The sequence below is a fragment of the Colossoma macropomum genome, unplaced genomic scaffold (genome assembly GCF_904425465.1).
Source record: "Colossoma macropomum unplaced genomic scaffold, Colossoma_macropomum, whole genome shotgun sequence".
In the NCBI taxonomy this organism is placed as follows: domain Eukaryota; kingdom Metazoa; phylum Chordata; class Actinopteri; order Characiformes; family Serrasalmidae; genus Colossoma; species Colossoma macropomum.
This window is the reverse complement of record NW_023494789.1, coordinates 16,003,032-16,016,941: the sequence shown is the minus strand read 5'-3', so window position 1 is coordinate 16,016,941 and position 13,910 is coordinate 16,003,032. Positions and strand designations below refer to the sequence as shown.

The window sequence follows — 13,910 nt, the reverse complement described above, 5'->3', positions numbered from 1 at the left end:
TTTTATTTGCTGCATCTCTTTTGTTTGTATCTATTGAAAGTGGGAATTGGGAAGCAGAGCTAATTAGCCTGCGTTTGTTTAGTGGTCCCAAACCACTTCAAATCAGCACTGGAAAGAGATGTGAGAGTGTCGCCTTCACAAAACTCTATCAGAGAGACAGGCAACAACAGTTTACATCTTTATTTTAGATGACGCTTTTTTAAGATTCATCCAACATTATTTTCTCCTAAGTATCGCATTCAAATATGCTTCAGCATTGCGGAGGCTTCTATTGTATTAACACTAATCACTGATGACTATCAGCTATTTTTGGGTAGTACACTAATTGAGCTATATCTAGTAACTTTTCGGCAATGGCCATATCAGCAAACAAACGAATATATTTTATGTACTGTGGAAGCTTCAGTTTATGTAGCACTGATGACTGGTTATTGTTGTGAATACTGAAAAAAGTAATAAGTTGAATTTATGTGATTTAAATGTGTCGTTTGCACACTATAATAACACAATTATTGCTAAATGGAAGAAAACTGCAAGATTAATATGTGTTTATTTAGTTCATTCATGTGGAAATTATGCACCCATTTGAATCAAGTACACACACTCCCACTATATTTTTGGGTAGTACAGCAATTTCGACAATATTTGGTTGTTTTTTTGGCAATTTCAAAGAGGTCTAACATCACTGATGCTTGTATTGCACAGGGATTTTAAGCATGGGTTTGTAAATCAGGTTAAAATGTTTCCAAATGAGGAGAAAGCCTCCTGTGTATGTAATGGATGCCTGTGTCATTTCTTCACAGCCATGACTGCTTCCTGCTCCGCTCCCTCCGAGCTCCAGCATCTGTGCCCTCAGAATTCCCACAGCAAGAGCCTCAATTAAGAAACTTTCTGCAGTGCAGTCCTACAGACCAGCCAACATCTGCTCTGATCACAGCACGACTCTCTCTCCGTAACGCACAGCCAGCGCTTATCAGTGCCAACCTTGCCATGCCCAGCCTGGAAGTGTGAGGGCTATTACAGGGAAATGAGAAACCGCAAAGCAAGGCCCAGATTTAGTGGTAACAAGGGAATCTTGTTTCATAGGCTGTGCTGCAGTCTGAAGCTACAGCATCAAATAGTACAGAAATACACACTTGTAAAAATAAAAGTGCTAAAAGGGCTCTTGAAACGATGGCATTGAAGAACCACAATCTTCTAAAGAACCTATTGGTAGGTTGATCCAAAAAGTGGCCATTTTCTGCTGATCTACTTTTCTCTATTAACAAGATGGCTCAATACTGTTTTTGCACTGATATGGTATGATGATATGTAATGCCCATATTTAATCTAGAATCGTCAAAGGGTTCTTCTATTGTAACAAGCCTGACATTGTAACAATAGAAGAACCATTTACAGCACATCCTCCATCAATCTGAAGAACCCTTTCACAATGCAAAGAACCATTTAACCATGGAAAGGGTTCTTTAAGTCTTCATGGTTCTATATAGTACTGTTTTCTGTACTGAAGAACCCTTGAAGAACCATCATTTTTAAGTGTGCAGGAGATCATGTTTTTTTTCTTCCAAAGGATTCAGTTGAGCTCAATGGCTGGTGTATGATCCTATGAGTGCATATGAGCTCACTATGACAGGACACTGCTGTTTCTAGTTCTTAGCTCGTAAGAGCACTGAAAGGCAAGGCCCAGGCAATGATGAGACTGCCAACCGCAAAGGTCAAAAATGACTCAAAAAGCTTTTCCTGAAGTGGGACACACAGATTGGAGGTCCAGACAGCGGAGCCATAAAGTGTCGATGGGTGTTCTCTTGTTACTTGGGGGCTATGAACAGTAAAGCACACTTATTGCAACGCCAAACCATCTGTTCCCTTTGGAAGCACTGAAGCGAGTGTGTCTTTTTTCACCACCCAAGGACAAAGTGCCCCGGATACTGCAAACCTGCGCATGACGCTGATACAAAGTTTAGAAGCAATTAATAAAAAAAATCCTCTTTTACTGTCTGCCGCTGCAAGAGTGAAAATGTCTGAGTCATGCTTGGCTTATCTGCACAGTGTTGAGTTACAGAGCGCAGTACAGTTGACAGGCTTATTCTGCATAGGCCAATAGGGGGGCAATAATGTCCTTAGAGGAAAAAACATGCAGTATAACACTTTAGCATCATATCAGAGATGCGCTGTTATCCTTATTCATTACAGTATCTTTCAGCAGTTCCCTGGATCTTCAGATAAAGATTAATGAAAACAATCTGAACCTAAATCTGCTGATTCCTAATCATTATAGTCTTACTTGTTAACAGACTCAGCAGAGTTCTAACATTTACCAAGCACTGCACAAATCACTCCTAAATCAGCTTCACTGGTTACCAGGATCTTTTTGTTTTAAGTACAAGTACCTCTCAGTTTCACTCACAGTCCTTCATGCTTTCGTTCCTGTGTACCTTACTGAACTCCTTCACCCCTACAGTTCTCCTCATACTTTCAGATCCTAGACTTTCATCAACGCGTTGCACGTGAGTTCGTTCACAGGTCACCCCCAAAGTCTGGAATCTTCTCTCCATGACTGCGCATCTATTTCCTACTTTCAATTTTGACTTAAGCAGTACATCCACAGTCAATTTCTGCTGGTCTCTATACTTTCAGCATATTTGAAAAATGCACATTAGGGGTGAACTGCAGTGTGTGCAGAGGTGAGGGGGGGTGGGTGATGAGAGGAGAGAGAGGAGAGGGAGGAACATTTAGCATTTCAAGAGGTGGAATATATTCTGATAGTCTTTTGTTACTATACTTAAGTTTTATGTACCTTACTCCAGTATTATACTTTTACTTTTAATTATATTTCCAAGAAAAAAATATACTTTTTACACCTAACATTTTTACTTTGACCTTCAAATTATAAGTCAATCATTAGAAGTCACAAAAGCCATGAGATTTTTCCTTTTTTCTCATGTCAATCAGTTGAGTTCCTGTGTATTTGATGAGAAATTTAACGTTTTTATTAAAAGGACCCACCAAATTCATATCAGTGTAATTTGCCCACAACTGTGCTAATTTATCTTTGAATGAGGTCTAGTACTGCGCATCACACACTATCAAGATGTTTAATTAATTTGTTAAAACATTTACTTTTTGATTAGATATACCTAAGAAAGTTTGAATATTCAGATACTATTTTACATTCACTCAAAGATGCACATTGCTCCATATTGTTTAATTTTGAACTGAGTAAGATTTTGTGCTCATACTTTCTCTTAGGTATAATTTCTCTGTCATTTCCCCTGCACCACCAAAGTCCCACAAAATAACAAAAATAACACAGTCCACAAATGAACCCCCGAAAGGCTGAAAATGATAACTCCCAGATTTTTGAGTTTTGCTACTTGCCGCAGAGAGCAAAGCACTTGCAGGTGTGAACATCTGGAAGGTCGTTGTCCACTTACAGGTACCAAATACTCTCTGTCACATCACATAATGAGGTAGGGTTACAGGTGCAGCAAAACAGATTTTTTTTTTAATGGAGACCATGATTTAACTAGCAAAAAAGTGCTTTTACTATAGGTTTTGTTGGTGAAATCACTGAGCATAACGCTGCTGTCGGAACAAAACCTCGTTTTTGTTGCTTTTCAGTTTTTGACATAATCTGAAAATGCCTGTTGCCCTTTACATTGTGTGTAAATTTCATGATGAATGGACCAAAAGAAATGACCCAAAATTACTTTGAAAAAAGTCTGATTATATTGACTTACACTGAAAGTAAAGTATGTTTTTTCCTCTCCTGTAAAGTTGTCATTTTCGAGATATGATGTTTTGTTCTGACAGCAGCAATAAGCATGTATATGAATATGCTTACACCTAAAAACATGAATGTATTGTTGTTTGCTTCTTTACTGTACACCATTCTGCTCTCTCTATTTCTTAGTTTTTTTCTGATGTGAAGTGTCCTTGGACTTGTGAAAGACACTATATATATGGGCCTGTCACAGTTATTACCTAATCGCCTTCTTTCCACTTATTTTTTCTGCTTATTTTCTCAATTATTAGCTTTCACAATTATATGTTTACATCGCAACAAGCAGAATCTGAATTGTATTTTTATCAATTAAGTGAGGCAAACTTATGTAAATAAAAGAAAGCAGAAAACGCATTTACAGAGACACGTCATGGGTCTTACAAAAACAATAAAAGTGTTCAGTGGTGAGTAATGTTTGTTGATTTGAGCTTGAGATGCTTCCGTCATCAGCTGGGAGTTTCTAAGAACTGACAGTTAAGAAGCCAGTTTGACTGTACTGCAATAGCTGCACACAATTAACAAAAGGCAACAATTTATTATTATTTAAGATGTGATAAATTATTATTATTTATCTGGCGAATGACAGTCAGATAAAATTTCATGATCGCAGGTCTAATTATGTACGTAGAGCATATTATTACATTATCTGATCCTGAATATTGCAAATAATTATACTGTAAATAAGTAATCCACTATTTTTGGGCTGTCTCTGTTGTAATTAAGATCACTGAAGAATGCTGTTAATCACAGGAGGCAGTTCAACACACGCACAACACAGAGTCATTATCTGAAGAAATTCCCCACAACTGCTTACTCTGAAGTTCAGTCACTAGCTTTTTCCCTCGACACAGGAGTAATTTGCCAGCTCGTGGACCTGGTCATTGATTTGAGCCATGACTAAATTAACGCGAAGCTGGGCGAGGCAGTGGGGTTGGAGTTGGTGTGGGGGAGTGGGGGGAGGTAACTCGGGCAGAATACTGGATGAAATGCTTGCTATTGTTTAGTCCGGCTGGTGAGCCAATTAAAAGCAGCTCAGCGGTGAATGCGCTGTCATACTGAGCACATCACGTTTGAACCGCTTCATAAATAATACATCAGTGCATGATGCAACCAATGCAGCACAACATTGGGGTATTAACAAGAGCCATTCCTCCCCCAATCATGCTCTTCTGGGTCAAAGACTGCTGGGTGAGATGACAGCTGCCCAAGTGGTGGCTGCCTCCAAAATGAGACCTCTTTTCTTACCAGTTCAGTGAATTCATTGCTTCCCAAGTCTAATCGCTCCAGCTGTGACAGCCTGTGAATTGACCTGCAGCAGGATAAGAAGGGAACAGGCTCAGAAACGGGTATGAGGCACCATTTACACAGAAGGCAGAGTGAAACCAGACACATCAGCACATCACATAAGCTACAACAGCAACAGAATTACCCACATTTCTGCCTTTAGGGACAAAAGTGACAGTGACAAGTTTAAATATAGAGTCCAATGTTGAGAAAAAGAAAAACAGCTCCAGGTAGAGGTAGAGGAAGGTGATCGATGACATTTCTTTGACTGTAAAAAATGTTAGTTTTTAAAATTTGATACTGTTGACAGTTTTACTGTAGCTGCATTGTTAACTCTTTCTCTCTCTCTCTCTCTTTCTCTCTCTCTCTCTCTCTCTCTCTCTCTCTTTCTCTCTCTCTTTAGCACAGGCTACATTTTCTGTTTTACTGTTTTATTTTTTCCAGTGTGTTATATTCAGCAAATAAACAGTAAGTGTGCATTAACATGTGCAGAAGTATTAATTTATTTTGACCTTAAAAATCACCAAAAACTAACTTGATCAAGCACCCAAACTTCAGTGAGCTCTGTTTGGACAACAATGGATAAAATAAGTGACAATGTAATGTAAGTGGAACAAAAACATTAAAAATAAAAAAAATGTTAAAAATGTAACCTTGTTATCAACAATATATTTGATAAAATGACTAGAAATAAGTTACATAATCTTATAATAATCTTCAAACAATCTCAGCATAAGAACTATTTGATATATTGACTAGATTTAAGATAATTTCACTTGTTGAGATGCCATTTTTGCAGTGAATAGGCAATCAACTATTACTAAGGCATTAATAAATCCAACGACTTATACGCTTAACTCGTGCCACTTCTTTTACTTAATGAATTATTCAGGCCTTATTTACTTAAATATGATCATTTGTTGTTAGCATGAATGCCACAGTATTTTTTCCTTTATCCTTCTTTTTTAATTGAGATATTTTTCTAAAATATTTACTGCAACATATTTTTCCATATTACCCAGCTCCAAGTCAAGATATTAACAGCTACAATTGACCAAATAATCTTGTTATACAATTGTATAGTTGAAGTTTACAGTTTCCCACCAATATCTCTCCAATTACAAAAGACAACTTCAGTCCTTCCAGGAATCTGCAATAAAAAAATAATTCAAATAATTTTTTTATTGCAGATTCCTGGAAGGACAAATTATATATATATATATATATATATATATATATATATATATATATATATATATATATAATCCTGATTTTTAACCAGAAAATAAGCTAATAGCTAATTGCTAATTGTTTTTAGACACTGCCCAGGCCTAGTTCACAGTTACGCAGTGCTACTTGATGTTTTACCAAAATTAGTTTGAGTGCACTTTACTACTCTTCCTCATTTCCTCGAATATTTGACTGTAGAAATATGATGGTTATTTTTATTTAATCTTGAGTCTGTATTCTTTTGCTTCTCAGAGGTACACTTAATATAAAAGAATAAATTAATCCTACTTAAATATATCAGGCTCACAATCATCACAAATTTCTGTAGTTTTATTGCAAGATTTCCAAAAGCAAAGTTCAAATATTAATTCACATATAGAAAAAAGCTGCTGCAAAATCACGCAACAATCACAAAAAACTTGTTGTTAATATTCACATTTACAGGCTAATTGCTGTTAATGTGTAGCTTATAATTTTAAGCTTAACTCATCACACTGCTGATACTCCTGTACTCTGAAACTGTTCACCAACAGATCACCAACAGAAGATGACTTTTCAGATACTTTGTGGCTTCATCCTTGTATGTATGTGAAGACAATCATTTCATATTCTACCTCCAGGAAAACAGAATAAAAGAACATGAAGCCAAACTGCATCCAGACTGGCTCTGATGAAAGTATGGGGGGTTGTAATGTTGAAATACAAACCAGAACATCTAAGCAAATCAGCCTGCATGAAGTACTGGGTGCAATAAGTGTTCCTCTGTTGAGCCCTGACAGTGATTGACTATATTATGAGCTACATTATAGGCTCCACTGCCTTTACCTCTGCTTCATACCTGGACACTCTTTCATCTAGAAACTGGATGAAAATGGATGAACAACATGAATACTTTATGCCATAACTTAAAAAGAAAAAGTGAATTACGCAAGATTTGCAAGATAACAGCAAACAGAAGTGCAAATGCTGAGGTGGGCCAGCGGAACTAGGTGGGCGCATTAAATAGACTAAAGTGAATGAAATGTCATAGACATTGTTAATGACGGGACTATGTTTAAGAGAGCCTGCATATAATAACTCTAAAAAATCCTCTCTATAATGTACCCATTAGTCAAAAAGCTATAAACAGTACTTTACAAAAGTGAGAGAGTTAGTTCACTATTCTTGCACTAAATGGTCCTTGATTTATTTTTCCGGACCCAATCATAAAAATTAAAAAACATTTTTTTTTAATTAATACGTGCAGTGGTCCTTTTGGAGTATGTTGCCTTGAGGTAACATTGTGCGACAATGGGAAGAAATTATGCAGAGCCATGTTCCCTGAAGTGGTGAGACCTGGCTTGTGACTGGCTAAATCCATTCTACTGGCACACGCTATCTCACTCACATTTTGCTTCTAGGCAATAAACATATTTCTGCAAATTCTCATAACTAAGAATATTAATACTGAATATTAAAAAAAGTTTAAATGTGCCCACTAAGAGATAGTATGACCAAGTACATGCTTTTTATTGACTTACTCAAACTCTTCCCGTTATTGGTAACCCTGTTGCTGTCTTTAAATATGCAAGGAAAATGTGTTTGTTGCCCTCAGGCAACATCGTGCAATAGAGGGTTAAGTATAAGTTTTTTTCAAGCATTTTCAGGAGATATTTCTGAAGAGATTAGATATAAGATAATCCACTTGCATAAAGAAGAGGAACGACAAAGTAAAATAAGTAAAAAAATCTGGTTTCAAAAACTGGAGTTGAAAAAATATTAAAATACAAAGAGAAAATGGGACTCAAAACAACAATACAAGACCTGGTAGCCCACCAAAACTGTCACCATCAGATAAACAGTACTTAAAGCTTTCATCTTTGGGAGAGAAGATAAAATCAAGCTCTACTCTTGTTACACTGATGTTTTTGTCCATTCTTCACAGTGAGAAGACAACTCAATGCTATGCGTCTGAAACCATGTGAATCTAAAGTAGAAAAAGCAATTAACTTTTAAGACTGAAATTTGGAGGTGTGGAAAAAATCCCTGTAGAAGATTTCCTTAAAAACTGGCAAGTCTACTGAAAAAAATGGAAGCTGTAATAAGGAAAAGAGTAGACATAAAGTTGATATAACTCTTAGTTCTTAAGACTTCTGTGTTTTCTGCTCTTGTCCTGATGCTGAAAAAAAGATTTTTGCATGATACTGTATGTAACACTAAAATTAAGCTAGTTGATGCCATGAAAGCCCAGGAAGAACACATCTATGCCATAAGCAGTAGCAGTTCTAACAGACAATTGCTGAGGTATTCACAAATACAGCACTATGTAAACCTGACTCACACAACCATTTTACTTTTTCACTTTTTCAACATGTATTTACTGATTAATATATTATTTTTACATTATAATTTAATAACTTATCAGATTTTTATTTCTGCCATTTTTACATCTCACTCTCGTTTATCACCACATACTATATTCGCATTCCTTAAAATCACCCAAATGTGAGCATCAACATAAAAGACACAGTCTTTCAACTCCTCTGTATTCCCTTACATAAGCAGTGTTTGTATAACGTCTCTGATGTAAACAGACCAATAGACTTACTTGTGCAACAATAAACTCATGAAAACACACCCACGTCACTCACTTTGGCATGGTTTTCAGGTGATTCTCTCGAAGTTCCAGGATGCGTAATTTGGACAATCTGAAAGGCAGAGTGTCGTAATTGATTCAGTTAATTCACATAAAGTGCATTTCTCTCACACACATTATCCTGCAGGTTTGCAGAGCACAATGAAACCTAAAGCTAAAAGCTTCTTAACTGAGCTTTTGTACACTGCCATTACTAAAATCACAAATTTTCTTTCTTATCCATATGGAATAGCCATTCATTATCAAACAGCTTTAGATGCTGGGGCTCTGTGCATCAATGCAAGCCTTGGGCAAGTCACTGTCAGCCTTTGTCAAAGAGGTGAAGCTCATATCTAGAAGCTCAAGGACACTTAAACAATGACTAAACAAAGTGTGTGAGTGCTAAAGAGCAACCTGACAGGTTTCTGTGCTAAGTGTAAAAAGGCAGAGGCTTCAAATGAATAGAATAGAACAGAATAGAATAGAAACTTTATTGCCCTAATTAAAGCTGGATATTTTTCTTTGCTCTCACCTCAGATAACTAAAAACACAATTCATACATATTCAAGCACAGAAAAGTCACATATTAAAGGGGAATTTCATTGGCTTTTCAAAATTCCAGCTTTATTCAGTCACTGAGATGTAAACAAATCATTTAAAGTGGTTAGATGGGAAATGATTGATTACAGAAAAACAGACCAATTCACATTTCTTTACAGCGGTGGTGAGGAACCAGGGGGATTTTATTTACTTTTCAAAATGACCAATCAACACTCATTCATAACTGTTATTCATATCGGTAAAACAGTGATAAACCTTAACATTTTTTTGGGACTATTTTGCCTTACAACACCCTACACGTATCCCTTCACCACTAATGTATTTTTAAAACAATCATAAAACAATGTTTCAGGCATCAGGCAGCATTTCATAACCATTTTATACAATAACTTAATTTGAGGTTCCTTTTATAGGCATTAAACACTTCAGACATTGGAATATATTGGAAATGTGGGATGCAGGCCCTTTAAGGTCTCATTTAAGCACTCAAAGTCCATTAATAAAGCTACACAAACAATCATACCAAAGGACAACCTCAGTTAGCGTAGCTGCAGTTAGCGCTTACCTCCCAAAGTTGGCGGGTAGGTACTCGAGGAAGGCGTCGTTTAAGAAGAGCTGTGTCAGGTTGAGGAGCTGGGTGAAGCCATCGGGGAGTCTGAGGGAACAGAGAGGAGATGGCACCCTGTTAAAGGCCAGCAGCACATCACTCAATAAGCGTTAAGTACCTCAGACCCACTGAGAGGTAAGGAGGCCCTGCTATAATCCCATTACACTTCCCCTTTCACTGCTAGCTGCAGAGTGCAGGTGGCTCCTCGAAAGATTAAAGATTAAGATGGTAAAGTGAGAGGAGAGTGAGCGTGCCACAGAACATCAGCGCCTTCCACTTTTAATCTCCCGCCACAAATTAAGTCACGGTGAGTCAAAGTTTAAGGACTTTTCAGCTGTGATAAATATTAGAGCTCTGATGTTTTTACCAGCAAGAACACGAAACAAGAACTGAAACGTGTCTTAATTAAACTCTGTTCTCCCCTCGAACAAAGTTTAATTCATTTTTAAGACACTGTGTTTTCCCCATGTAGTATTAAGGCACGATGCTGCTCCATAATTCAAACATATGTTTAATCATTCAATCTTTTGGAACAATCCAGAAAAAAAACTGTATGAAAAGAGTTTTTACTGATTTCTTATTCCCTGTTTTATTCCTCTGCTCTAAGAGGTATCCTAAACCCTAATTCGTGCAATATGTATAAAAGTATGTCTACAAATTCTTTTAAGCTATCTGAAATATTGAACAGGGCAAGAGTGGTGCATCTGTGCAATGATATGCAGTGTAAATGAGTTGTTTCCATGTGATCTAACCGGTGGCAGCAGCACAAAACCTGCAAGAAACTGTTAATGGTGAGAAAAGACAAGAATTTGAAATACACTTTAAATGGGTTGCATCATCCATCAACACACTATTCTCTGTGAGTAGATGGATGATGCAACCTATTTAAAGTGCATTTCAACTTTTTTTCTTTTCTTTGCATTACAAAGGAGATTTTCAAGTTGTGTGACTCAATACGCTTCATATGTGTGTCGCGGATACTTACTTGGTTATGGGATTTACACTGGCCTCTACAACTGATAAACATTTACAGCACTTGATATTGTCTGGAAACTCTTGAATGCCTGAAGGAAAAAGGAAATAGTTTACATCACCAAAATAATAGAATTTGAACTCTGTTAAAATATGTACATTTAGTTTAATGATTTTCAGCAAAACATAGTGAAAATGCTGCTCTACACTCTTAAAGAACATGAAATGGTTATTTGGAGTTATGCCAGTGAAGAACCTTTTTTAGTTCCCCCAAAAAGTCTTTCAACTGATGGTGCCATAAAGATCTGTTTTTGTAAATGAGACGTGTGAGTGTGAAGAACCTCTTTAAGGATTAAAGAACGTCCACATACTGTAAAGGTTCCACAGCAGTTAGAAGTTTACTTTCATGTCAAGAACCATTTAGGAACCTTTATTTTTAAGAATGTAGTACAAATACACACAATTTTTAAGTCTGCAGCATTCATGAATGAAGCTGCTGAACACCATGATATGACCTGCAGAACGTACCGTTTTTACTTATATCTAATTCCTTCAGGTTTACAAGGCTAGCGATGGTGGCTGGCAGGTTGGAGAGGTCATTATCAGGAATACTCAGCTTCCGGAGGGCCTGACAGTTGAAGAGTTGCTGATATAGAAAGGGAAAGAGAGAAAGAAAGAGTCAGGTGTGTTGATCATTACACTGAAATTCAACTTTAAGTCTGAAACTGCTTCAACCTGTGTTGACAAGGACATTTTGGTATCCATCAAAATCAAACTTCTTGCCACTGACTTTGGTGAGAACAATGTGCTGACAGACAACAGACACCAATCCGTGGCAACGTGCAACAATTACGCTCGATTGAATTGAATATATACTCTGATGTAAGCATGCAGGAAAACACACCAGCCAATAGGAGGCAGTGTGGGGCGGAGCATCAGTCACTTTGAAACTGAGCAAGCGGAAGAGAAACTAATCACTGTTGTCAGCTCACATCCAGAGCTGTGCCATAACAGCACTACAGCTAGCTAAACTAAAGTGTAAAAATCTAAAGTTTAATGAAAACGATACATTTTGGTTCACACTCTGACTGTGTTACAATTTGTATTCATTCAGTTCTTTTCAAAGATAAGCACTGCAGCACAACAATCCACCATACAAAAGTCAGAGTCCACCCTCATTTATTTAATTTCCAGTAAAACAGCCAGTGATATATATGTATATATATCACTGTATATATACATATATATCACTGTATATGTATATATATCACTCTCATATATATATGAGAAGATTACATACAAGATAATTTACTAGTACACTGTTAGAAATTAAGCTTCTGTGCAGGTACACTTTTCGTTCATCAAGGTACAAACAATGTAAATGTGCCCTCAAAGGTACAACAGTGGTTTTAAGGTCAAATTGTGAACCTTAAATAAGTTTGTCCAGGTGAAAAGTATGTATTTGTACCTTTTCATAACCCCAGATACAGGAGGGGCACTGCCCTAGAGACGGTTTCAGACCTTTTTTTCTGAGAGTGCATAAGGGAAAGGGACATAAAAAGGTACCAAAACCAGAATTCAAGAATTATCAAAATATACAAGCAAAAAGCTTTCATTTTTGAGAGAGAGGAGAAAATGAATCTTTAAACTTGCTTTAGGTTAGAAAAATCCTGAAAAGAAGCTGCTGGTGTTCTCAAAACACTGGACTGTTCACTCCAGAGTCCAGACCTCAGCGTCTTTGAATGTGTTTGGGATTTCTTGTATTGTGAGAAACAGAAAACGCGACCAACTGCTAAGACTGAACTTTGGAGGTGTGGAAAAATACCCCTGCAGATTTCTTCCAAGAATTGAATGTACGTCTGCAAAGACTGGAAGCTGTATTAAAGAGCAACTATACCCTAAGACCTTTTTTTCATTAACAGCTGAAATGCATTGTTCTGTAATAATAATATACACCAGCCTTGCTTAAAATGATGACGCCCTACTCGTGCCCAGAGCCATGTAGAGAGACGGCTCTGCTCGTTTGCGCTCATAAATATGAAACAAGCTAGAGCGAGAGAGAACATTGGCACGTTTTGGATGTTTTTCTATACATATCGTCTCATCGCATTTAGTGTGTTATTTAGAGTTCTAGTTAATTATTATTGGTAATTCTTATTTATTGTATTTGTAGATACTGTACTTTTTAGCCTTTTAGACTTAACTAGCCTTATCTTGATAAACATCATAGGATTAGGTAACCTGAAGGACCAATTAAGTGAGGATTCTTGCAAGCCTCCAATACAGCTGCTGAGAAGTGCCATGAACAGCTTGTAGAACGTAAGGTATTTAGGGCCACTGCAGCAAACACTGGATGACAAGTGAGGCAGTGTACGACCTGAACCTGGTCACATCTATGAAGAACCTGTTTGGTACAATGCAGTCTCCCTGTTACACTTCTGTGCTTGGAATCAAACAGGCAGCATGCTAAAAGCTAGGTTTTGATGCTGGAAATGCTAGAAAATGGCTAGCGTAAGCTAACTAGCTTAGGCCACAAAGATTGGGTTAGCTTTTTTCTGCATTAACTTTTAACATACCTTGGCCACCTCCCTACTGCAAATGTTCTCAACAACTGAGAGCTTTGTACAGTGCCCACACGTGCACCTGTATAGAAGGAAATGTTACCCTAATGGCCTAATAGAAGCATGTTTTTCAGAGCTTTATGTCAAACTGAATGGAACTTGGCCAGTGTTCAAAGAAATCCACTTTATTTATTCAGAATTCAGTACATCTAGGAAAACAGGACTTGAGTTATATCAAATATGGACCTGCTGAACAGATAATTAGAAGCTAGCTGTCATGATTTTAGGGAATGTTCT

At 37.1% G+C, this 13,910-nt stretch overlaps 1 protein-coding gene across 1 annotated transcript in view; it reads right to left on the bottom strand.

Annotated features, from left to right (window-relative positions):
* The window catches only part of lrrc7 (leucine rich repeat containing 7), a 110,542-nt gene that overhangs the window by 44,462 nt on the left and 52,170 nt on the right, over window positions 1–13,910 (bottom strand). Inside the window, exons 3-7 of the mRNA XM_036570272.1 lie at window positions 11,581–11,698; window positions 11,066–11,144; window positions 10,039–10,128; window positions 8,929–8,985; window positions 5,030–5,093 (exon numbers count right to left, since the gene is read on the bottom strand). Coding sequence (XP_036426165.1) covers window positions 5,030–5,093; window positions 8,929–8,985; window positions 10,039–10,128; window positions 11,066–11,144; window positions 11,581–11,698 — 408 coding nt within the window. The remainder of the gene's footprint in view (window positions 1–5,029; window positions 5,094–8,928; window positions 8,986–10,038; window positions 10,129–11,065; window positions 11,145–11,580; window positions 11,699–13,910) is intronic.